Here is a 27,622-nt window from a genome sequence, read left to right on the forward strand (position 1 = left end):
GCAACTCCCTTCTCTTTGGTCTCCCTCTCAAATCCATCCACAGACTTCAACTGGTTCAGAACTCTGCCGCCCGCATCATCCCCAGAACCCCCTCCATTAACCACATCACTCCTGTTCTTCAGCAACTTCACTGGCTCCCCGTCAAATCCCGTATAATTTTTAAGATTCTGCTCCTCGCCTTTAAGGCCATCCATAACCTCACTCCTCTGTACCTCTCCAACCTCCTGCACATCAACACACCCATCCGCACACTCAGATCTTCTGCTTCCCTCAGCCTCACTGCACCCCCCTTCCGTTTAACCACCATGGGGTCTAGAGCCTTCAGCCGCTCTGCACCCCGCCTCTGGAACTCCCTCCCACCTGACATCCGCAACACTGACTCTCTCCCCATTTTCAAATCACGCCTCAAAACATATCTCTTCACACTCGCATATCCACCCTGATCGTTATCCATCACACATCCTCTGTTTTATTTATTTGATTTGTTATATACTGCATTGTCTTGTTTATGTTTCTTATGCTGGTGTTAGGTATTGTGTATCTTGTTTTTATGTGTTTGTACGGCGACCTTGAGAGCCTTGAAAGGCGCCTATATAAAATAAATGAATTATTATTATTATTATTATTCACAACACTCATCCATTTTCTGATGCAGGTCTTCTAATCACATCCCCTTTTAACCATTTATACATATTTTTTGTTTTCACATTTTCTATTTTTACATTGACATCCTCTTTCCCCACATATACATCAACCACACTCTCCTTTCCTTTAACACCCTCATTCTCAATAATTGTTAACCATTCACTCGGCATTCCTTCTTTGATTTCTTCCATCATTCGTTCAGCTGTCCCTAAATACATTACTCCATCTATTTCCCTAACCTCATCCACTATCACCTGTGCCCTCATAAATCCTGGTACATACTCTAAAACTACATCCTTAACCCTGCTAATCCCTGCTCTCCACATTGGCAGATTGAACAAGGAACACTGCTCATGAGAGATCCTAGGGTTTAGGAAGATCGGCTGCTCCCACACCTGCTGCACATTCACACAATCAAATTTATCAGCTTTAACCCTCCATCCCTACACTCATTTTCTAACACTTCTCCAGCTATCTTTACCCTCCTCCCATCCCATATAAACTCACTAACTATCTTATCTATTTCATTCACTACACTATCCGGCACATCTAAAACTGTCATTATATAAAGTGCCCTACTCATAATTAACCCATTCACTACAACTATCTTCCCCCTCAATTTAAGCCCCCTCATCTTCCAACACCTCAACGTCTTCACTAAACCATTCACTAACTCTACATACTGTCTGTCCCTACCCTCCACATCTTTAATTCCCAAATTGATCCCCAACACCCTAAAATAATCCTTATTTTCCTTCAACCCTATATCACAACTCCTATCCCTCACCTGTCCTATATACATAATCTCTGACTTTTCTATATTCACCCTAGCTCCTGATGCATTACCATTAGTGGTGTAACGGTATCCGTATTCGTCCCGTACCGTCACGTTTCGGACGTCACGGTTCGGCACATGCAGTCACACGACGAATACGCCTTTTTTTTTTACGAGTGGGAAAAAAGTAATTCAGGGCAGTATCCACTACACTATATATAATCCAGGGGGCGGTATTGCGCCTAAAAGCTGTTTGCCAGCCGCCATTAAACAACAAATGAAGAACAAGAAGAAACACAACAACAAAACGAACAAAATACAAGAAGAAGAAAAGTTAGTATGGTGAGTTCAGATAACACACAGGAGCTAGAACCCACCTGCTTCTTTTAAATCAGCTGTGTGGGAATATTTCGGGTTCCCTGTGGACTACAATAACGATGAAGTGTGCGAGTGGTGGATCGGATGAGGACGGTGTGTCGGCGTTGTTAGACAGCGGTGCGGTATGCTAATGGTAACACAAGCCAAACATGCTAAATCATATCGGAAGGCATCACCCAGATTTGCCAATCACCGGAGCCCGGCAAAAGACAACAGCTGTTCAACAGCTGATCCCCGCTGTTTTTAAGAAGCCAATAGACATGAGAGCCGAGAGACCAAACATAAATAACGGAAGCTTTTGGCATATGTTTTTCAACGACTTTGCTCTCTTGAAACACTTTCTTATTATTTAATTTTCAAGACATTCTTTTTAGTTTTACAGCTTGATGAAACCTTTTTGTTTGACATCAGCCATTATAGATAATATGGCCATCTGAGTGTAAGGTGTATGGTTTGTTTTTAACTGTTTAATACAGTTAATTATTCAAAATGTCAGTGTTCTTTATTTTTAAACTGAAACTTGCACTACTGTTCAAAAATAAATAACAACAAACCTGGAATTATGCATTTGGGACTTTTTTTTGCTTTTTCTTGTTGTACCGAACCGTACCGAACCGTGACCTCCAAACCGAGGTACGAACCGAACCATGACTTCTGTGAACCGTTACACCCCTACTTACCATACAAACTAACTGTCTTCAACACTTCCCTAACACTTTCCCTATCTTTAACTGTAATGGTGGTGTCATCCGCATACTGATAAACTAAACTAATCGCCCCTCCTGGCACCTCCACTCCTTTGATAAACCTGTTTTGCCTCAGCAGCGTCGCAAGGGGCTCGGCTGACAGCGCATATAGCATTGCTGAGAGAGGGCATCCTTGCCGGACAGACCTCCCTAGCTTAAACACATTGGTTACCACCCCATTAATCTTAACGCAACTGACTGCACTACTATAAATCCTCCTTACCCACCCTATTAATCTTTTCCCAAACCCTGCCTTCTCTTACACTCTATACAAGAACCCATGACTAACCCTATCAAAAGCTTTATTTAAATCTAAACTAACTACTATCCCACCCTTACCTTCCTTCATGTGACTAATTGTGTCCCTAATACTACTACTAGTGTCAGAAATATCTCTCCCTAGAATACTATACGCCTGTGTGTTCCCCACTACTGATTTTATAATTATATTTTCTAACACCCGTGCTAGCACCTTATAATCCGTGTTTAACATACTAAGTGGCCTATAGTTTTCTAACTTCTCCCTATTTCCTTTCTTAAACAATATACTAATAATCCCTGTAGATATGCCTGCCGGCAATTCGTCCCTCTCCTCCAAGCTCTTGTACAGTTTCAGGAGTATTGGTGCCAACCCCTCCCTAAATTCTACATAGAATTCAGACGTCAGACCATCTATCCCTGGACTCTTATTCCTACCCAACCCTGCTATAGCTAACTCTATCTCCCCTAATCCTATCTCCCCCTCGCACATGTCCCTACCTTCATCACTCAATCTAGCTTCCATACTATCTATCACCTGTTCTAAGCTCTCCCTATCAATCTCCTCAGCCTCAAATAACTCCCTATAACATTCCTCAACTCTCTCAGCAATCCCTACAACATCTGATATTATTTATCCTCCCTTTCCTTCAACCCTCTCTATATTATTCTTCCTCTGCTTTACTTTCTCTAGCGCCAAAAAAAAACCTGTACTTTTCTCTCCCTCAACCGCATACCTAGCCCTACTTCTTATGATAGCACCTTTACACTTTCTCTTCTCTATCTCCCCCAACTCATCCTTCAACCGACTATATTCATCTAGATCTCTCCCTATTTCTATATCTACCTTTTTAGCTTCCACCTTTAACTCTTCCCTAACCCTTTTCTCTTTCTCCCTTTCTATTTTATTCCTATTTTTACAACAACCTATACTTATCCCTTTTATTTCATTTTTAAACCCCTCCCAACACACTCCCACATCCTCACCATTCAAACCTCCCCTTTTTACCATACATTCTCTCACTTTAACCTGATATCCATCATCCTTCAGCAGACAGGCATTTAAGCACCACACCCCCCCCCCCCCTTCCCTTTCTCACTGTTCCAATGCAGAAACTCAATATGTTATGATCACTCATGGCAGTATCCCTATATTCAATTCCGCCAATTTTCTCCCCTAAATTACTCCACACTAAATCTATTCTACTCTGTTTTAATATCCCTCCCACCACTTGATTCCTAGAAAACACCCGCTCCCTACTATTCCTTTCCCTCCACACATCCAACAGCCCATTTGTCCCCATTATTGTTTTGAGTGCACCACGTGATGAATCACTATTAAAACCCATATTCACAGACACATCCAGCTTCGAACACCACACATTGAAATCACCAACAATCATACATTTCCCCACATTTATCCTTCAACCCTTCAAAAAACTCCCTCCTACTTCTTGTCTCATTCGGTGCATAAACGTTTACTAAATTAAATGTTTCCCCCATACATTCAAACATTATCCCAACCATTCTCCCAACACCATCATCCTCACATTTCCTTATATTCGTTACCACCCCTGTTTTAATTAATATTGCCACCCCTCTAGCACCCACACTCCCATTATTTACATACATTTCTCCCATCCATTCTTTCCTTACATCCTCCACACACCTTTCATCCCAATATGTCTCTTGCAAGCAGATAATGTCTGAGTCACATGTCATTAAGGCCTTCTCTCTCCTGTCCTTGGACCTCAGCCCATTTCCATTGAAAGAGGAAATTGTCACCATTACAAGTGTTATTAAGGTTATTATTGTTTTCATTCTATTTATTTTTTGTCCGAACACTTTGCAACTTCTCCTGTCGCTTTCACCCGTCTTCTCTCCAACGCTTTCTCCTTATCGGCTTTCCTCTTTGCATTCAGCCTGCTGGATTCTCTCCTCATTCCTCTGCTCTTTAACCCAGTATTCGCCTCGCCAAAGATCTTCTCCTCTATGGGTCCCATCATCTTCACCTCCTCGTCCTCAGACTCGTTCTCCTCATCGTCTCCTCCCTCCTCCATGTCCGACACAACTGAGCTGACCTCCATTCCCTCAGCCGTCTGTCCTCCGCCTCCTTCTCCTTCTCCTCCTCTCCTCCCACCGACAGCTCCTCCTCCAGCCTCAGGATCAGGTTCACCTTCAACGTCCGCTTCAGCCTCGGTATCAGTTTCTGCCCCCAGAATAACATCCACCACAGCCTCTACTTCAGTCTCAGCCAAACCTTCACCACTCCTCGCAGTCTGTCCATCATCCGCAGCAGCCGGAACAGCAGCAGTATTGGCTCTGCTACTACACATCTTTCCTTCGTCTGCTTTCCCCTTCTTCCTCCCTCCGTCTCCTCCACCATCCATGTCAGCCGCGTCAGCTGCTCTCTTTGCAGCAGCCGCCACAAACACCGCCGCGACAGTAGCCACAGCTTCCTCGTTTATCCTGCTCCCAGCCTTATCACGTATATCCTCTTCTTCACTCTCTTCCTGACTTCCACCCTCCTCTTCCTCCATTCCATTCTCCACTGTGTTTTCCGCCTGGGCACTTTCTCTCCCCCTGGCTCCGCTCGCCCCCTCCTCCCGAGTCACACAGTCCTGAGCATAGTGCCCCTGCTTGGCACATTTATGGCATCTAAACTCCGGGCATTCTTTGTATAAATGCCCTGGCCTTATGCACATCCTGCAGACCGGTACCTGCTTTTCGTGAATCACCCTGAAGTATTCCGGCCCCTCTAGAGTCTCGAACCTTGTGGAGTACGGAAGTGACCGCACTTCTTTATTGAATTCCACTCTCAGAAACCTCGTCCCATCAACCACATCAGTGCCGGGCCAATATACAATGGGTGTTGTAGAAACATCAATATTTTAGATCAAATAAAGGTATATAGTTTGCTTTATGCAGTATATTTCTTGTAATATTGTACAGTAGATTGAAGTAAATCAACTTATACATTAAGATAAGATAAGATGGACCTTTATTAATCCCGTGGGGAAATTCAGTAGTTCAAACAGCAACAGGGTGAGAGTGAAAAACAGGACAGCACAGATTCACACAGATTAATAAAATCAAAAATAAGATGAGCGATAAAAATAATAATAATGAGAAACTATGAAATAAGAAATGAATAAAACTAAAATGTAATTATCATATCATATATTATAATGTATTGTATTATTAAGTAATATCATACATTAACCCCATTATAGCAGATGCCACATTGAATGGATGAACACATGTATGCATCAATAATTACAACAGAGTATTTCTAAATACAAGTTGTAAAAATACTTATATGTATTTAATATTAAACCTTTGGAGTCGACCGTCACGCCGGCGTGATCAGATCACATGACCTGTTCAAGCCGGTGCCGCATAAAAACAACAGTCCGTACAACATTGCCGTGTGTTTCTGTCGAAAGTACTGGCTTGAAACTATATCCCAGTGTTTGTTTCATGCAAAAAGACCCAGTAAACACGGAGATACGGTGATATAAAGTTAATACAGATATATTTCAGAAGTATGAATAATGGAAGCACATATTTTAATATCTTCGCCGTATTTGATCATTTTACGAAACGGAAAATACTGGAAACTGTAGATCCTGCTCAACAGGATGTATATGTGTATTTCTGTCGAAAGTACTGGCTTGAAACTATATGCCAGTCTTTGTTTCATGCAAAAATACCCAATAAACACGGACATACGATGATATAAAGTTAATACAGATATATTTCAGAAGTATGAATAATGGAAGCACATATTTTAATATCTTCGCCGTATTTTATCATTTTACGAAACGGAAAATACTGGAAACTGTAGATTCTGCTCAACAGGATGTATTTACCAGGGAGGGGGTGAGGTAATCAGGTAAACGGAGTGATACGAAACGAGACGAAAAGAGACGAAGAGGGACGGCGGGAACCGAAGAGAGACGGCGGGAAATGGAGAGAGACGAAAATATACGAAGACAGGCGGCGGGAGACGAAGAGAGACTGCGATTGAAGTAAAGTGACAGACAAACATTGAGAATTTAGATATAGTTAGATAGATTTAGAGTTTTGAAGACTCAACTATGATGAAGAGAACTCTGAACGTGAGTCAAGCTTTAAGCTTGTTTTTTGACCTGGAGGAGGAGGAATCTGTGATGTTGCCCTCTGTGTCGTAGTTGACAGAAACCGCTTTGAAGCGTGGCACAGATAAAGACAGAAAAAACAGATTGTTGTACATAATGTGTATATATATATATTTGTATTATATTTATAATAACACTTTTGCCTTATCAGAATGAAATCCCATGCTATCTCAATCAAACTTTCACATTATCATAGTCACATCCCATGTATATATTTCCAGCTTTTAAATGGTTTCGTTGTGTATGTTTGTGTTATGAAAAATAAAATCATTTTCAAAATCTGTTTTTACGTTTTTTTTTGTGATTTTGGGTCCAACATGTTCATATAGTAGAAGATCACTGCTCTAAACAAAGTCAAAAATCCTACATCCAAACGAAATAAATACAATTAATTATGATGAATACGTTAAGTCTTGTTCATTGTTTTTCACTTTTATTAAATGTTTGATATTTCCGGTGGAAATGGTGGACTATCGGACATCTTACACACATAGGCTATATTCTCATTTTACATACATACATTTTCACTCTTACACACGGATATTCTCCTTTTGCTCTCATGGGAAATCTACATGTATATTTAGTTTTCGTTGATGAGACGAGACGGACTAAGGTGTTAATGGTGGACTATCGGACATTCAAAATGCAGCATATTTCCCCCAAGTGTCTGTCAAAATGAATTTTACGTTTCTAACTTGCAATATCATTATTTCCGCTCTCTTCACTCCAGAAGAGCTATCTCCCTCTCTCTCTCTATCTGTGTGCGGGGGATCACAGGAGGGGGGAGAGCTGTGGAATGTGACTCCACACATTCCGATGGCCAATTAGTTTTAAACAAAGGGTCCCCAACATACATATAGGACACATGGGGGGTTGGTTGACTCGGTTTGCATTCATAAAGAATGCACAAACGTGTTTAATCGTTAATGTCAGATATGTACTAAGTAAATAGCCTACATTAGTTCCTGCTCAAGATTAGATTCAACTTTATTGTTATTGCACAGATTACAGGTACTGAGACAACGAAATGCAGTTTAGCTTCTAACCAGGTGCAACAAGCAGTGAAGTGAAAAGTAATGTTCACAATCTACAGAATAAAATATATAATGAATTGAATGATGAATAAACAGTGAGGGGTATGAATACACTAGATATCAGCCTGTGAGCAGTATGAACAGTGTGTTAATCGTTAATGTCAGATATGTACTAAGTAAATAGCCTACATTAATTTCATGATGGATTAAACATTTATTTCGTTAAAAATAAACAAAATGATTAAATGTAGGGTGAATTGCCCTAATGTGGAACATTTTTGCATTTCAGACTTCGGGAATAAATTGCGACATGAAGCCGATACAATAAATCAAAATCCAGTAACATTCTGAAATCCCCAGGATGTGTCCTTATCAAACCAAAAGAGAAAATGCAGATATTAAACTCATAAAAGAAATGGTAGACATATTAGTACTCTTAGTGCCAAGTTGTCTCAGACAATCTGTTTTCCTAATGTGGGACAGTTCTGTGCAAAATGTGGGACACTGAAAAGTCTATATTAAAAAGCCCCAGTCACCTTCATTCATGTAATAAAAAAATCTCAGGCCAGTAACACTCGAAGCTACAGTAAATTTGCAATACCATGCTATGTTACTATTTATAATGTTATTGTTGTTACAACAGAAGATGTTTTTATTTAAATTGAAGTTAAATGCATCAATCTGGTGCACTGAGGGCAAAATTAGTAGATGTGTGGATACAGCTCTCAACACTCATATGAAACAGAACTGTTCTTACAATGTGTGTTGGAAGGTATTAAATTACTATGCATATGTTATTGTGTAAACACACAGCTGATCACCTGAGAGCTGCCGTTTCATTCAGAGCGTTTAAAAAAAACGACGGTCTGATTTCAACAACTCAATGTGTGATTAGTATAGCAGTAATATTAGACACTAATAATACAGTAAACTATTAACACTGTACATATTATTGTTTGCCCGTGGGATTAGGGTGATCGGTAGTGAGAGCCGCTGCATTTTCCTGCGTCGGATGTGATATAAAAACAAAGCGATTATTGTTGTTGTTGTAAACTCACGTGGATTAAATGTAGTGCATTCATTTCAACTCGCGAACATATGATACATTAAATGAATGTGAGGATGACGATCGAACATCGTTTGTTTGACCCTGGATGCATTTCCTGATCTAAAAACATAGCGATGGTTTTGTACTCACGCGGCGTAAGTTACGCCAACGTGAATTAAACATTATTTTGTTAAATAAAAACATGGTGATGTTTAGTAAATGATTACATGTCTCTTACTTAGCACAGAATATGATCCTATCCGTGACATATATGGATCTTAACAAATATCCGCTATATCAGATACCTGTAGATCAGCTGTTTATTTCACATGAGTTTCAGTGTGGCAGCTTTTCACGGCTCCCCCTGGTGGATCCATGATCCATTGCAGCTGGTTTCATTATAATTAAATGTATTTATCAAGGGGGCATTTCAAGTCCTGCGGGGGGTTTTCCTTTTGAGCAGGGGCCCACCCCGTGCCGATCACGGACCCGCACAGGTAGGCGTCTGAAACGAAGCGCTACATCTGTAGCAACAAAATGTAAATTCCTGTCTCCGCCTAAAGAAAAGCCATTACTTATAGTGAAGACCAACCTTAAATGATGGGTTAGTAGCCTAAAAGCTTTAGGAATCCAAAGTATAACATATAATAAGTACCCTGTATCAAGATTGAGGCAAAAAAAGTGACATTTGACCTTTTTAGAGAGGTTTATGTAAATAAAGTCCAGGCGGAATAAGCTTTGGGCACATTTGGGCACATTTGGGCACATTTGGTTCCATCAGTGCCATTTGACCTTTTGCAGGTACCAGACTATTACAATTATTGTATTACATTGAATCATCACTATAGGTATTCATTCCACCCAAAAAAAATATATTAAAAAAAAAAAGAATTTCTTAAAAAAATGTTACAAATATGTTTGTGTGTGTAGGTGTGTGTAAGTGTAGGTGTGCGTGTGTGTGTGTGTGTGTGTGTGTGTGTGTGTGTGTGTGTGTGTGTGTGTGTGTGTGTGTGTGTGTGTGTGTGTGTGTGTGTGTGTGTGTGTGTGTGTGTGTGTGTGTGTGTGTGTGTGTGTGTGTGTGTGTGTGTGTGTGTGTGTAGGTGTGTATGTGTAAGTGTAGCTGTGTGGGTATGTAAGTGTAGCTGTGTGGGTATGTGTAGGTGTGTATGTGTAAGTGTAGCTGTGTGTGTATGTAACTGTACCAACGCACGATACAATAAAACTACACTGTAGGTCATTGTGTGTAGGTGTACATGCACAATAAAAAAAAACGGAAACATAGGTAACGTTTGACTCCAACTGGGGCAGATTTATTTCAGACATTTTACCAACACACTATAGGCATGTAAAAACAAACATTTTACCAACGTACTATACAATAAAACCACACTGTAGGTTTGTAAAAACAACAAATATGTTACCAAATAAACACTCGCAAAATGTTATACCTACCTGAACTTTATACCTACCTGAATGTTCCCGTATTTAGGTCGTGCCACTCCCTGAAACAGTTCTTTTTGACAGTGAAGCACAGAGGGACCTGGCACTTCCTGCAGTACACAGGTGTCTTCACCCTTTTGAGTCCAGCATCTAGGCACCTCCTGCAGTTCTTCCTGACCTTGGTGGCATCTTCCCCATAATACTCGGGCATGCATGTGGGTGGTGGAGGAGGGGGTGGTGGAGGTGCAGGGCCTTCAGCAGGGCCTTCAGCAAACTCCAACAATTCTGCAGCAAGCTGCTCCCTGAAAGTCTTCTGGGTGTGTGGCTTTGTCCTGCTGGGGTCACACCTCATCTAACACATGTGGAAAAACAGAGAGATTAGATTAATTCACTGGCTTATACTTATAGGATAATATTGGACTATAAATGAATAATATTACACCAAATAAATAAGTAAACACATGTATATTCATTCACTGGCCATTCATTTAGAAAATGTAACTCCAAAAAGACAAGTAACACTATTTAGCATATTGGCTAATCATTCCTGTTGGCTAAGCTAACACTGTGATGCAGTTCCACCAAACACAAAAGTAATATATAAAAAGGATAATATTGAATCTATAAATGAATAATATTACACCAAATAAATAAGTAAACACATATATATATATTCATTCACTGGCCATTCATTTAGAAAATGTAACTCCAAAAAGACAAGTAACACTATTTAGCATTTTGCCTAATCATTCCTGTAGCTTCTTGGCTAAGCTAGCACTGTGACGCAGTTTCACCAAACACATAAGTAATATATAAAAACAGAGAGATTACATACCTTTCCCGTGGTGGAAGTTCAATATCCGAGTCACTACTGTCCGGATCCAGGTCTGGCTGGAGGAGATCTTCATCATCCGACGAAGAGTCATCTGGTATGATCATAGCTATCGTGAGCTAGCATCTCTAGCTCCTGCTCTGTGGTGTAGCTCTCCCTTCTGGCTGCGTAATGCGTAATGGAGCCGGAGCGGGCGTAGTTTATACTACGCAGGATCATATATTTGGAACCCATTGGTCGATTTGGGTGATTGACACCTTTTCTGAACCATTAGAGTCAATAGAATCGAGTGACAGTTAGTAAGTCCCGCTAAACACTTACGTCAAGTAGAGAAAGGTTTGCGTAAACAGCACGTGAGACAGCGTTAGCTCGGGACTGCAAAACTTTATACCTACTCTATACCTGCTGCCATGAATGTAATGATATATTATCAGGAACAATTCTAAAGTGACTAAGAGACATTGGATTAACTTTAAGCAGCGTTTTTATTCCCTTGAACACGAGCTTTGATCACAAAACAGCAACGGTAAGACATAATTATTGTTATGGTTTTGAAAACTGCTGTTTTTTTTCTTCTCTGTTCTGGCTGCTAGCTCAGTAAGTTTGTGTCCTACAGTGATGATACTTATAACCAAATAATCTGTGGAGTATCAGCTTTCAGATGATATGTAGTTTGTGCAGAAAATATTACGTTTTAAAGATCGTTTTTGTTAGTTAGCACCGGAAGTAGCATCTGCCCGTTTTAGCTAAGGGCTAATGCTAACACTTCTTCTGAGACTTGTGTTTTGTTTCTGTAAAAATGGTTCGTATTGTCAGTTAGCTGAGATTCTTCTCGTTAATCTCGTATAACATATTAATAGTTTTTAAATATTAAGATGCCCTGAGACACAGTGTCGTGAAAAAAAAAACCCACAGTCCCCGCCGGCGGGGACCTTCGGGCTTAACAGGTTAACAGTAGGAAATAGTGCATTTGAAGAGTATTATTCTCAGCTGGAAATACATTTACATTTAGTGCTCTATTGACAAGTTCAGACATAATGAAATATAATGTAAAACCTCAGCACAGGAAGTACGGGGGGGGGGGGGGGGGGGGGGGGTATTAAAGAGAGCTTATATACTTTTAAGTCTGCGGGCATCACAGATTGCATTCTTCAAAATTAATAATTTAGTAACGTTCTTGTGTGTTACCATGTCATCAGCCAAGTCTGTAAGCAAAGTCTCCTATTGCAGTAACTTGTTGAGGTTTGTAAAATAGCAGATCAGAAGTCTTTATTCAACATCCTGCCCCCTGGGACAGACTGAACAAAAATGGTGATTCTAAAAGAGAACTGACATAGAGCAAATGGTTACCGTGCATGCACCACAACCACAATTTCCAAGGATCGATTCCAGCCAACTATTTGTGTGTATGCCTAACTGTGTGGGATATCATTTGCTCTGCCACTAGGGAATGGTACATGAATGGAAACTACCTCATCGTGATCGTCTCCATCTGCATCATCTTCCCACTGGCCCTGATGAAACACCTGGGTATGCCACATCACTTCATTTTATCATACTAAAACTCCTCAGACAGCTTGTTACATTACATTACATTACATTGCATTTAGCTGACGCTTTTATCCAAAGCGACTTACAATAAGTGCGTTCGACCAACAAAATACAAACTTCAAGAAAACAGAATCATAAAGTACATCAGGCTTCATAGAGCAAAAATATTTCAAGTGCCACTCAACTGCATTTCGATAAGCCAGCCCTTTATTAGTATATAAGTGCTTTGTTAATAGTTCTATCCTCGAAGTGGAGTCGAAAGAGATGAGTTTTCAGTCTGCGCCGGAAGGTGTGTAAGCTTTCTGCTGTCCTGATGTCAATGGGGAGCTCATTCCACCATTTTGGAGCCAGGAAAGCAAACCCACGTGTTTTTGCTGATGGGAACTTGGGTCCCCTTCGCAGCGATGGTGCAGCGAGCCGTTTGGTTGATGCAGAGCGGAGTGCACGTGCTGGGGTGTACGGTTTAACCATCTTGAAACAAGACATCACCTCATTTAAGTCTTTGACAGAACTTAACCTAACTCATATGGAGACAAATTATAGATGCTGCTCTCCAATAGGACTCAGTGAAGCCAAAAGAAAATCAAACTGCATAAAATCTGTTTCACTAACATAACTCACAACAGAGCGCTTACAGCAGGGGTGTCCAAACTACGGCCCAGGTCCGTTTTAATTGGCCCTCAGCTAATTGTTAAAGTATAATGGAATATGACCCACACCTGAAACTCGTGCTTCACTTATAATGTTCTTCTTAAATATCTCGAAACACATATGACACAGTATTCATGTGTTAATAAGCCACTTTTTTTGATGATAATATTTTCCAACAAATGTTATTTGATCAAAAAAGCCCAATAACTTTTCTGCATAACAAGAAGTAAACCCTTCCTATTTCCCCGGTTCTCAGTTGTGTCTGAGAGTTGTCTTCTTGCTCACTGCAGGGTATCTGGGTTACACAAGTGGCTTCTCTATCTCCTGCATGGTCTTCTTCCTGTCTGCGGTGAGTCTGGGGGTAGTATCAGTGTATTACTTTATTCCTATGTTTACTGTGGTGCTGGAGAAATGATTTGTTCTCCAAATCTCCAGCTATGACTTAGTGAACTCAGGGCGACTTGTACTCCGTGTGTGGAAATCAGTAGCACTGGTGAATATATCCACCAGGAGGAGCACGTTTACCTAGATTCAGCTGGGTGGTTGTGTTCTTCCCACACAGAGACAAATCAAATCAAATCAAATGTTATTTGTAGAGCACATTTAAAAACGATTTTGGTCGAGCCAAAGTGCTGTACATAAAAACACATTACATCACAATAAAAGACAATAAATCACAACAGATAAAGACAGACATTAACATATCTGTCTGTCCAGCTGTAGGTGGAGAGGGGGGGGGGGGGGTATCTGCCTGTCTAGCTGCAGGTGGAGAGGGGGGGGGGGGGGGTATCTGCCTGTCTAGCTGCAGGTGGAGAGGGGGGGGGGGGTATCTGCCTGTCTAGCTGCAGGTGGAGAGGGGGGGGGGTATCTGCCTGTCTAGCTGCAGGTGGAGAGGGGGGGGGGGGTTATCTGCCTGTCTAGCTGCAGGTGGAGAGGGGGGGGGGTTATCTGTCTGTCCAGCTGCAGGTGGAGAGGGGGGGGGGGGGTTATCTGTCTGTCAGCTGCAGGTGGAGAGGGGGGGGGTATCTGTCTGTCAGCTGCAGGTGGAGAGGGGGGGGGGGGTTATCTGTCTTTCCAGCTGCAGGTGGAGAGGTGGGGGTATATGTCTGTCCAGCTGCAGGTGGAGAGGGGGGGGGGGGGTATCTGTCTGTCAGCTGCAGGTGGAGAGGGGGGGGGGTATCTGTCTGTCCAGCTGCAGGTGGAGAGGGGGGGGTGGGTGGGTGGGTATCTGTCTGTCTAGCTGCAGGTGGAGAGGGGGGGGGGGGGGTTATCTGTCTGTCCAGCTGCAGGTGGAGAGGGGAGGGGGGTATATGTCTGTCCAGCTGCAGGTGGAGAGGGGGGGGTTATCTGTCTGTCCAGCTGCAGGTGGAGAGGGGGGGGGTTATCTGTCTGTCCAGCTGCAGGTGGAGAGGGGGGGGGGTTATCTGTCTGTCCAGCTGCAGGTGGAGAGGGGGGGGTGGGTGGGTATCTGTCTGTCCAGCTGCAGGTGGAGAGGGGGGGTTATCTGTCTGTCCAGCTGCAGGTGGAGAGGGGGGGGTTATCTGTCTGTCCAGCTGCAGGTGGAGAGGGGGGGTTTATTTGTCTGTCCAGCTGCAGGTGGAGAGGGGGGGGGGTCATCAATGATGGACAACAGTTTGTTAAAAGCATAACAGCTCATGAACAATGGATTAAATGACTGTTTGTTACGTAAAAGACTAAAGGTGCGATTACATGTATATCCATTTCTTGTTAGCACAGTCAAAGCATATTTCATGGTTTTTACTAACTGGTATCAATATGCTGTTATTTCGGCACCATTTTGATACGTGCATTACAATAATTGGAGATACATGGAGATACGCCCTGTATCTTCAAAACTGTGATGTTGTCCGGTGTGAACACACCTTTAAAGTGTCAAACCCATTCCTTCACTGGTTTGGTTCAGTCTCTCTGCGAATCAACCACCAGCACCAGCAGACTGCACACCCCCTGCACACAGTTAGAGACTAGCTGGGGGACATAGTGGAGCATGGATGTGGAATGGGTGGTCTGTGTGCCTGTTTGCTAACGAATTAACTTAGGTAAAGGTAATCATTAAGTGCCATGTGCAAAAACTCAATATAACAACAACGGAGATATAGAGACGAAGAGCTAAAATACTACAATACAATATTTTAGGGAGATTCCAAATAGTACCAACATGTATTTTCTTTAGTAACCAAAGGCAATACATATAGCATTTGTTCTCCCTCCTCAAACTCTCTTTATCTACATCAGGTCATCTATAAGAAGTTCAACATTGCATGCCCTCTGGAAGTGTTTGGCAACCACTCTGTGAACGCAGTCTTCCTGGAGGACACATGCACTGCCAAATACTTCACCATCAATCAAGAGGTCAGAGACTTTATGATCTGGAACTATTAGTGGGTGCATCATATTTCACAGGGAGTTCATGAAGTCACTGTGTTATTTGATTTAAAGACGGCGTATACCATCCCCATCCTGGCATTTGCTTTTGTTTGTCACCCTGAAGTGCTTCCCATCTACACCGAACTGAGCAAGTACGATGCACACTTCCTGATATTCACATCCAGTGTGCATGAAAAAACATTCATGCCTGTGAGAGTCAAAAGGGAATACTCTTTGGTTCATACCCTTCCCTGCCTTTTAAAGGTGCATGAGTTGAGGATGCTCAAAATTGAAATCATATTTTCTAGTCACCTTGGGTCCAATCTTTGTGGTTTTGTGCCATCGGAAGCTGATGGAAAAATACCGTTTATATATTTATATAATTTTTTTAAATAAGTATACCTAAAATGTCTAACCTGGACAGTAGTTTACAGCTTCATTTTCAGATTTGTATATATTATTTTCTTAAAATAAACGTTTATAATAGCCATGTTTCACTCTCTTTCATTTTTTTACTGTACTGTTTTATAACACCTGCCATCTTTTCCCCTAAAGCCCAACCAAGAGAAGAATGCAGAATATTGGCAATGTCTCCATCCTGGGCATGTTCACCATGTACTTCTTCACAGCCATATTTGGATACCTGACCTTCTTTGGTAAGAGTGACAGATCTTTAAGTCTGCAGAACATAGCTCAGTCTAGTAAGGTGACACAGGTGTTGTGTTGTTGTGTGGGGACTCGCCTCCCTTATGGGGACAAATTGGAGGTCCCCATAAGGGATCATTCATTTTAGGGTGAAGACTTGGTCAGGTTTAGAGTTAGGGTAAAGGTAAGGGTTAGGGTTAGGCATGTGTTGGTTATGGTTAAGGTTAGGATAAGTCTCCAGGAAATGCATGTAAGTCAATGTAATGTCCCCTGAAGTGATGTATACATGGTATGTGTGTGTGTGTGTGTGTGTGTGTGTGTGTGTGTGTGTGTGTGTGTGTGTGTGTGTGTGTGTGTGTGTGTGTGTGTGTGTGTGTGTGTGTGTGTGTGGTGTGTGTGTGTGTGTGTGTGTGTGTGTGTGTGTGTGTGTGTGTGTGTGTGTGTGTGTGTGTGTGTGTGTGTGTGTGTGTGTGTGTGTGTGTGTGTGTGTGTGTGTGTGTGTGTGTGTGTGTGTGTGTGTGTGTGTGTGTGTAGGGAACACTGAAGCAGAGCTGCTCCATACCTACCATAAGGTGGACCCCCTGGACACTCTGATCCTGTGTGTGCGACTGGCCGTCCTGGTGGCTGTCACTCTGACCGTTCCTGTTGTCTTGTTTCCTGTAAGAACATGTGTGGCCTTCACACTCATCCATCTGACGTACTCTATGACACTGACCTGAACTGCCTGTCGCTCTGTCTCAAATTGCGTACTTCTTTATTTGCTGTTTCGAGTGCATAAGTGCGTCCCATTGCAAAATATGGCAAGTTAAGAAAGTTATACATTCTTTTAAAACACTTTTAAAAGTAAAATACCACTTCACTGGCGTTGAAAATAAGCCACTGTTAATGCAAAGGGTAAATTGCTTAATCTGCAATGCTAACAGAAGCAATGTCAGGTTCTGGCAGGGCACAGCTGCTGTGTACAATTTGACACTACGCGATCAGAATGCACGCACTGCAAATGCTTTCACAGTGCAGGACATGCAGTATACTAAGGGAAGGTGTTGTGTCCATGTATGGAATGCCATTTAAGCCAAAATTAAATAAATACATAAATAATTAAATAAATACATATATATATATGCTTATGAAATAAACTCTGAAATAAATAAATGAGGCAATAAATATGTATACCTGTACATTTAAATACACATTTATTTATTTCATGGGACTTGTATTTCATAATGACACATTTCCATTTCTTATATGCAAATGAACGGGCGTGGTTAGCTCACAGATCCAGACTAAAGCAACAGCACCACAACACTGACTCAATAGCTCTTGGCTGAAGTCGAATAGTCCATTTAGCTTAGGAACCTTCCTAAAGGAGTGAAATGACCCGGAAGTCCCTCAGTGGCAGCCATGATAAGTGCCGTTCGAATTCTCTAGAATGATGAGAATGATAGGAAAGGAGGTTTCAAACTTCCTTTATAACCTCCTTTAGCTTAGGAACCACTGGACCTCCCTAACCGACAGGAGAAGCGAAATTGCTGCCCCACAATGCTTTGCAGCCGCAGCATTTGCCGTCACTCAACAGTCGGCCATTCACGGAAACAACCGATTATGACCGAGAAATGATATCATGAAAGTTACGGTGCTTATTAAGCTTTTTAAAACATAGGTGGTAAGTTGCCAAAGTGCTTTGTTTTGAACGTTCATCAGTATTATAATCAAAAAGAGAAATATGAACGTTAGTTTTCACTGAAATTATCAAATAAAGTCAACATTTCAGTCTTTACTGAGCTGTGTGGGGTTTGTTCAACTTTTAAAAGATGCTTGAATGGTGATATACACAGTGATCTATGTTAAGGACTAACGTTTATAATAAATACATCTGTATTGATTTTAAGATCTTTAGTTCATACAATCATACGTATTGGGATCATTTGTATTAATGTGGACCGGAGGGAGAGGGAGACGAGCATAAGTTTCACTTTCCTTTTTTATTTCAATTCCAACTTTGGTAATGAAGAATATGTTTCTCTGTTGTCCACGTTCATAAAGCAAAGCAGCAGCATCAGAGCACGGTGCAGAGTCTCTAGATGAGTTTACAGTAGTCCCTCGTTCTTATTAAACATCCATGTTGTAGTCCGCTGTATAGAAAACTGTGGTTTCCATAGTTTTCCCCACAGCAGCAGACGCACACAATGACGTCCGCTGGCGCATCATAAACACGTCGGATAGTGAAAGTGCATTCGGATTCTCTAAAGTACCGCAGTCTCTTCTCCTAAGTCCTTTTGAATTCTCCTATCCACTATCCCTTAACCCCGTGACGTTTCACTCAGAGGTCAAGGAATAGACGATAGGGTTAGAACTTAGGAGCTGATTTTTAAACTATCCGACTGCAGCCCTTGTTTCACACTCCAGGGTTGCGTTCCGATAATCCAAAAATCAGCTCCTAAATTCTAACCCTATCGTCTATCCCTTGACCTCTGAGTGAAAGGTCACGGGGTTAAGAGATAGTGGATAGGAGAATTCAAAAGGACTTAGGAGAAGAGACTGCGGTGCTTTAGAGAATCCGACTACACTTTCACTATCCGACGTTTTTCTGATGCGCCAGCGGACGTCATGAATGTGCTTCTGCTGCTGTGGGGAAACCATGGAAACCACAGTTCTCTATACAGAGGACTACAACATGGATGTTCAATAAGAACGAGGGACTACTGTGAACTCATCTAGAGACTCTGCACCGTGCTCTGATGCTGCTGCTTTGCTTTATGAACGTGGACAACAGAGAAACAGATTCTTCAGGACCAAAGCTGGAATTGAAATAAAAAAGGAAAGTGAAACTTATGCTCGTCACCCTCTCCCTCCGGTCCACATTAATACAAATGATCCCAATACGTATTATTGAATGAACTAAAGATCTGACTGTGAAATGTTGACTTTATTTGATCATTTCAGTAAAAACTAACGTTCATATTTCTCTTTGATTATAATACTGATGAACGTTCAGAACAAAGCACTTTGGCAACTTACCACATACGCATTAAAATGCTTAATAAGCACCGTAACTTGATATAATTTCTCCGTCATAATCGGTTGTTTTCGTGAACGGCCGACTGTTGAGTGACAGCAAATGCTGCGGCTGCAATGCATTGTGGGGCAGCATTTTCTCCACTCCTTTTGTCAAGGGAGGTCCAGTGGTTCATAAGCTAAAGGGAGGTTATAAAGGAAGTTTGAAACCTCCTTTCCTTTAATTTAGAGAATTGGAACGGCACTTAACATGGCTGCCACTGACGTACTGCTGGGTCATTTCACTTGGTTAGGAAGGTTCCTAAGCTAAATGGACTATTGCAACGCAACCCAGTACTCTTAAGTGGTTTGCAAACTGCCAATAAACCAAACCGGTTCCGGTTCAAGAACCGTTCTTGTGCTTTTCTGGTGCTTAACTGGTTCTTCTCTGGTTCTGAGTCCAGAGCCAGTTCCGTGCTACAGCCTGATTTAGCTCTGGTTCTTCCTGTTTCCTCCGGCTCTAAACACCGACAACCGGTTCTTAGCTGATCCCACTTGGCTGCCCGGCAAGAACCAAGAACCACACTCACGTCGGAAGGGGGCTAGATTAACCTGAGCCATAATAACAGTTTATGGCGAGTACGGAAAATTAAAGTTGTAACAAGCAGTAGCGCTGAGAAAATAGAGTAGAACTCAACCACACACTTATACAAAAATAACACACTTTATAAAGTCAGGCAACACTAACCAGGCTTCGTGTGATTCTGTCTATTTGTACCTTACTATGACCATCCGTTCACTGTCATTTATCATTGTGGAGAGCAGGCAGAAGTGTTGTTTTGTATTATAGCTGCTATCAGATGGAATCAATACATGGACTGCGCAGGTTGTGCTGTCGGACTATCACAAGTAGAATCATAATGAAAAGGTAAAATGTGCCTGTAGAAAACGGCTTATGCCACAATAGGATTGCAACAAGTAGTCAAGATAGTCAGTTTAGCTTCGGTTGCTGTTGCATAACTGCGGTCAACTCAGCCGTCTCTCGCGTTCGCTCGGTCAAATCACCAGCTATTGTGATAGCTATTCATTTTTAGTGCGCAATGAATAGCGCCTTCACGGTAATAGCTGGATCTGTGAGCTAACCACGCCCCGTTCATTTGTATATAAGAAATGGAAATGTGGCATTATCAAATACAAGTCCCATGAAATAAATAATTGTGTATTTAAATGTACATATTTATTGCCTCATTTATTTATTTCAGAATTTATTTCATAGGCATATTTATATATATATATGTATTTATTTAATTATGTATGTATTTATTTATTTAATTTTGGCTTAAATGGCATGTATCCCTGTGGACTTTGACGGGCAGCTAAACACCTTCCACCATCAAGCACTGGAGAACGGAGTAGTTGTTTATAATCAGTTTAAAACAGAAAAAGGCTGAAACTTAGAAATAAAACACAATACAATAGACACAAATATCTAGAAGAATAGTTACAATCGCTATAAAACAATAAGTTGGAGAAATGCCAGAGAATAGACACACACATGGACTTTTTCAAACCAAAAAATTATCTTTTTATAGATTTAACTTACCTAACATATTTAGAAGAAATAAAATAAAATTATGTTTGTAATATATGTACCAACCAAGAATGCAACCAAAGGAGTGGACATGAGGATTGAATAAGATTGTCACATGGTATATTGGTCACATGGTAGAACTTTATCACAAATGAACTACTGCCAGCAGGGGGAGATACATCTAACTAAATGAAGAAGTATTCAAATTGAGAAACAGCATGCGTATTATGTTGGTTGCTCCATGGACTGGCTCTGATACCTGTGTAGCTACAGGCTATGTGTCCTAACGTCTGTGTTTGTGTCAGATCCGCCGGGCCCTCCTGCAGCTGCTGTTTCCAGGGAGGCCCTTCAACTGGATCCGGCACATCGCCATCGCCCTCTGTCTGCTGTGTGTGGTCAACCTGCTGGTCATCCTCGTTCCCAACATTCGAGACATCTTTGGCATTAGTGGTGGGTTATGAGACTTGGAATTTGGAACTACAAACATTGCTCAAAATACTTCAAATTATTATTATTATTATTAATATGTTTTGTTTTCTTATGACATTACTTTTCCTTAGGATTTTGCTGATTTTATAACTATTTGAGTTCAATAGACAATAAGAAAACAATTGTCCATTATTTTCCAGTATCTAGAGTTAGAGCAGACATCAAGTTTGTAAAAATATTTGAGATACGTGGTATTAATTCAGCCTTTAATTTGTATTAGAGGCCTTTAACGTTGTCAGCCACAACAGAGGAGTGATCAGTGGCATTTGCTCCTGGAGGCCAAGGGAAGCCAGGCTTCCCCTGTTTTTTCGGACTGTAGTTATCATTTTAATAAATGAAAAAAACATTTTGTTTAGTTTTGGTAATCCTTCTTTGTTGCTGCCATCTCTCCCCCATTCTCATTGAGTATTTTACAAAGAGTGAAACAGCGCCCCTCTAGATGTTATGGTGAAACAGTATATTGCACTCACAGTAAACTAATTGAGGGATTAACCAATCAGATGAGGCTACCGTCATGCCCCTGCCAACCTGTGATTTTTCAGGGCCATGCTAAGGGAAGCCACCCGCCCTTTGGCTTCACTCCAATTAAATCGTATCATCTTCGTACTGTCATCACCGCCGTTAGCAAGTAGCAACATTAGCAAGTGCAGTTATGGAGGGTGGAGATTTAGAGTATTTAGTAAAACATAATTGTATACTAAACGTTCGCTACTTTTTTACTTTTGGACTAATAGTCCAGCAGCAAGTCCTCAAAAAAGTCTTTAGTTTTCGAGATACCCCTACCCGAGGTAGAACAAATGATAACAATGATTTTACTTATCTTTAGGGTCTCCCATTAATGAAATTGATTGTTGTCAAATTTTATTTTGGGGGAAAGAATGTTTTTTGGATTGTTCTGAAAAAGAGCCAAATTAGACCAGGCCGAATGTGGGAAAGGTGACAAAAAAGCCCATAACTTGAGAATGACCACTCTTTTCTTCTTCAGATTTACTAAGGTATGAACCAGGTGGCTGTCCTACATCACTAAATAGTCAGACAATTATCTAACAAAAAAAATACTGAATTATAGTCCTGTAAACTTAGCTTTAGTTTAGACGGAAATTGTACTTTTTGGTGATAGGAACATAGGACTCAATCACTTTTTTCTCATTTATCAGAAAAACAGAAATCCCTAAAAAATATACCATTACTGAATTGTCTAGGGTGCTATTGAACACTAACCAGTAGGTGCTATTGAACACTAACCAATAGTTGTATGGAAATATCTGGTACAGTTCTATTGCAAATGAGATTTCTTTAGACATAGGCCTACCTCTTCTCTGATACAGTCAAATTCACTCAAAAAGATAAGAATGCTCACTCTGATGGTCATTATATTTGGAGAGGGAAATACCAGGTGGCTGAACTACATCACCAAATAGTCAGAATAAGAGTAACCCAATACAATCAAGTGTATTAGTTCTAAATTGCAAGCCTCTAAAACATAGGTGTAATTGTAAATAGTACAGGTTTTATTGAAACTGGAACCTTAATTCAAAGTACAGTATACAATTCATCAAATAATTCTGTGAGAGGTCAAGTATATAGATACTAGAATATAATGTTAAATGTCAGGTTCCTCAGAAACGTTAGGGGACACATTTTGACATTCTGCACAGCAGGTGTAGAACTCTGTACAGAGAGGCACTGGCACTGTCCACTCTCTCCACACTTTGCATCTTTGCAATACAAGTGAGTAATGGCTCTCACTTCTGTAGGTGCTGGGGTTTTTGTAAATAGCACTGGTTGAATGGCCCCATCTCTGACAATCCACCGCTTGCCAATAGGACTCCATAACAAGGGTTTGGGTTCGGGCTGTGACACCATATCGCTGTCTGAAACATTGCTCTGTACATGTTGTTGAAATGCATCCTCTGTTGGCGGCAGATTTTCCCAAGGCTGCATCTGTTGTTGATGCAATTATGAACCTCAGTTCATCCCAGTTTGTGCATCAGTCCAATTTCCTTTTTCTTTTTTCCATATAGCAGAAGCGCTAATTCTCTTGCGACTGGCAAAGACTCTTCCAAGCTGGCAGAGAGTCCAACATGGGCCAGATCTTTGAGCTCGCTGAGATGGGTCTTGAGTTTGGTGAATGCTGTTGTCTTTCCTATTCTGTACACACGACTTGTTGTGCCACAGCCAGTGAGTGCACGACATGCTGGTAGACAGTTAGACATGTAGTTGCCGCCCAGCTTCAGAACCATCTCCACCTAAACGGCCTCTTTGAGATATTCCAGTCCGGTTTCTGTTCCGCCCACAGCACTGAAACAGCTCTGGTCAGGGTCACAAACGACCTGCTGATGCTGATTGTCTTTCCTATTCTGTACAAACGACTTGTTGTGCCACAGCCAGTGAGTGCACGACATGCTGGTAGACAGTTAGACATGTCTTTTCCAATTTTCTCACATATGATGTTGATGGGGACATATCTCTCTCTCATTCCATGGCCTGCATGCATGTACACTAGAGATGAACCAAACAACTATTTGCTTGCATAATATATGAGCAGTACCTCCACACCTGTGTCATCACACCTCACAATGATGCAGGAATATGACTCTGCAAGATGTATGGCATGGAGCTCCATCCTTATGTCTGCCTCCTCCTGATCACATCAGTGATGTCAAACTGCTGACTCCTGCTGTGCAGATGCTCTTCACCTCCTCCCCTTCGTCAAATCCTGAGTGTAGTCTCTGTGGGGCAGCAGTGACAATGTAGTTGCTCACAAACATGCAGAGTGCAGTTTCCACTACTCCTCAAGTACTTCCTGTAGTTTGGGACATTAGTTTGGCTTTAGGTTATAACACTTGTGTTATTCTTCAGAGATGGGTCCTCATTACAGATCTGCACTTTTGCCTAAACATTTGTTTTTAGGCCTTTCTTAAAGGCGTCAGTGGTCTGTGGAGTCCTCAGGTGGTCTGGGAGGGAATTCCACAGGTGAGGAGCAGCTGCACAGAAAGCCCGATCCCCCATTGTGCGGAGTTTGGTCCTCGGGGGCGAAGCAGATTGTTTGTTGTGGAATGGAGGTTGCGTGTGGAGGTTTGTGATGTGAGTAGTTATTTTAGGTATGAAGGAGCATTCCCGTGGACGCACTGATGGGCGAGCAGTGAGATCTTGTATTCAATCCTGAATGAGACAGGAAGCCAGTGGAGGGAATGAAGGACGGGTGTGATGTGGTTGTACTTTCTCACCCTCATCAGGATCCTAGCAGCACTGTTCTGTACGTATTGGAGCTTCTGAAGGCTCCCGCTAGGAGTCCCGATGTGGAGAGCATTACAATAGTCAAGCCTTGAGGAAACGAAGGCATGGACCAGTTGTTCAGCATCTGACAGGAGTTTTGCAATGTTCCTGAGGTGGTAGTAGGAGGTTTTGCACAGGTGTTTGATGTGGGTGTCAAAGGTCAGATGTCGGTCAAATCTTACACCCAGGTTGGTAACTGATGTGGAGAGGGGTATGTTTTGTCCAGAAAAGGTAATGTGGGTTATGGGGGATGGCTGGACCTGGTTTGGTGTGCCAACTAAAATAGCTTCTGTTTTGGAGCTATTTAGCTGCAGGAAGTTTTGTGTTGTTGAGGCCGTATGTTTTGGACACTCGGGTAAAGAGAGGGGCGGAGTTGTCAACTGATCACCATCTGGTGGTGAGTTGGGTCGAGTGGCGGGGGAAGCCTCTGGATAGACCTGGTAAGCCCAAACGTGTAGTTCGGGTGAACTGGGAACGTCTGGAGGAGGCCCAAGTTCAGGAGGCCTTCAACTCACACCTACGGCGGAGCTTTTCGGGCATTCCTGTGGAGGTTGGGGACATTGAACCAGAGTGGTCGGTGTTCAAAGCCTCTATTGCCGAAGCCGCGGCGGGGAGCTGTGGTCTCAAGGTCTTAGGTGCCTCAAGGGGCGGTAACCTTCGAACCTCCTGGTGGATACCGGTGGTCAGGGAAGCCGTCCGACTGAAGAAGGAGGCATTCAGGGATTTGTTATCCCGGGGGACTCCCGAGGCAGTTGTAAGGTACCGACAGGCCCGAAGGGCAGCAGCCTCAGCCGTGGCCGAGGCAAAGCAGCGGGTGTGGGAGCAGTTCGGAGAAGACATGGAAAAGGACTTTCGGGTGGCACCAGAGTTGTTCTGGAAAACTGTCCGACACCTCAGGAGGGGGAAGCAGGGGACCATCCAAGCTGTGTACAGTAAGGATGGGACGTTGTTGACCTCAACTGATGGGGTGTTAGGGCATTGGAAGGAACACTTTGAGGAACTCCTGAACCCGACAACTCCGCCATCTATGTTAGAGGCAGAGCTGGAGTATGACGGGGGATCAACACCAATCTCCCGGGGGGAGGTCACTGAGGTCGTCAAACAACTCCACAGTGGCAAAGCCCCGGGGGTGGATGAGATCCGCCCGGAAATGCTGAAGGCTCTGGGTGTTGAGGGACTGTCATGGTTAACACGTCTCATCAACGTTGCGTGGAAGTCGGAAGCAGTACCGAAGGAGTGGCTGGGGTGGTGGTTCCCCTTTTCAAAAAGGGGGATCAGAGGGTGTGTGCCAATTACAGAGGCATCACACTACTCAGCCTCCCCGGGAAAGTTTACTCCAAGGTACTCGAAAGGAGGGTCAGGCCGATTGGCGAACCTCAGATTGAGGAGGAACAATGCGGATTCCGTCCTGGTCGTGGAACGACGGATCAGCTTTTTACTCTCGCAAGGATCCTGGAGGGGGCCTGGGAGTACGCTTATCCGGTCTACATGTGTTTTGTAGACTTGGAGAAGGCGTATGACCGAGTTCCCAGGGAGTTACTGTGGGAGGTGCTGCAGGAGTATGGGGTGAGGGGGACTCTACTGAGGCCCATCCAATCTCTGTACTCGGTCATCGGCAGTAAGTCGGACCCATTTCCGGTGAGGGTTGGCCTCCGCCAGGGCTGCGCTTTGTCACCAATCCTGTTTGTAATATACACGGATCAGATTTCGAGGCGTAGTCGTGGGGGAGGGGGTCTGCAGTTCGGTGGACTAAGGATTGCACCACTGCTTTTTGCATATGATGTGGTTCTAATGGCTTCATCGGTCTGCGACCTTCAGCACTCACTGGATCGGTTCGCAACCGAGTGTGAAGCGGCTGGGATGAGGATCAGCACCTCCAAATCTGAGGCCATGGTTCTCAGCAGGAAACCGATGGACTGTCCACTCCAAGTAGGGAATGAGTCCTTACCCCAAGTGAAGGAGTTCAAGTATCTCGGGGTCTTGTTCTCGAGTGAGGGAACAATGGAGTGTGAGATGGGCCGGAGAATCGGAGCAGCGGGAGCGATTTTGTGGGACAACTAGTCCGCATTCCTAATCTCTGCGCGTCCCTAACAAGCTGGTTATTATTTCCCATTTTAAGCTTATTCATAGTTTGCTAACATGAATACATACAAATATTTCCTTACAATTCCCCCTTTTTATCTCCTTCTCAAGAGATAAACTTACACAAGGCATTTTGAAACATAACTATTGTCACTCCTCTCCACTGTGTTCATCTCTCAACATTATATTTAGAGCCCTTTAAACATTTGGAAACAGCCCTTCATAGCAATTTCTTATGGCAGAATGAGAGAGAGACCAAAACCTGTCAAAAAGCTGCGTCCTTGTCTGCTGAGTCTCCATACTCGTCCTCTCCCTCCGAGACACAGGCCAACAGTGGCAGGAGGGGGAGAAGCAGCTTTTCCCTCAATGGTGGAACTGATTAGTCTGACACATAATGAGCGGATGCACGGCACACAACAACACCCACATGATAGTCTTTGTCCATGGATACAACTCGAATGGTTTCATCAGACCCCTCTGAGGGCAGGATGGGCTGGTTACACGCAGCACATTTAGGCGCCAGGACCCTGTGGTAGTCTTTCAGACAGTAGATTTTATTCTCAGTGTCCACAGTGAAGGGCACTCCGTCCAGGCTCTCGTTGCAGATGACGCAGCGGAAACAACCGGGGTGGTACG

General features: G+C 42.6%; 1 protein-coding gene across 1 annotated transcript in view; it reads left to right on the forward strand.

Moving 5' to 3' along the window:
• slc38a5b (solute carrier family 38 member 5b) overlaps nucleotides 1-27,622 on the forward strand; it is an 85,756-nt gene that overhangs the window by 46,580 nt on the left and 11,554 nt on the right. The window contains exons 8-14 of the mRNA XM_034084783.2: nucleotides 12,764-12,846; nucleotides 13,809-13,867; nucleotides 15,775-15,891; nucleotides 15,979-16,058; nucleotides 16,462-16,562; nucleotides 17,086-17,210; nucleotides 21,442-21,586. Coding sequence (XP_033940674.1) covers nucleotides 12,764-12,846; nucleotides 13,809-13,867; nucleotides 15,775-15,891; nucleotides 15,979-16,058; nucleotides 16,462-16,562; nucleotides 17,086-17,210; nucleotides 21,442-21,586 — 710 coding nt within the window. The remainder of the gene's footprint in view (nucleotides 1-12,763; nucleotides 12,847-13,808; nucleotides 13,868-15,774; nucleotides 15,892-15,978; nucleotides 16,059-16,461; nucleotides 16,563-17,085; nucleotides 17,211-21,441; nucleotides 21,587-27,622) is intronic.

This window comes from Pseudochaenichthys georgianus, chromosome 6 (assembly GCF_902827115.2).
Source record: "Pseudochaenichthys georgianus chromosome 6, fPseGeo1.2, whole genome shotgun sequence".
Classification (NCBI taxonomy): Eukaryota; Metazoa; Chordata; class Actinopteri; order Perciformes; family Channichthyidae; genus Pseudochaenichthys; species Pseudochaenichthys georgianus.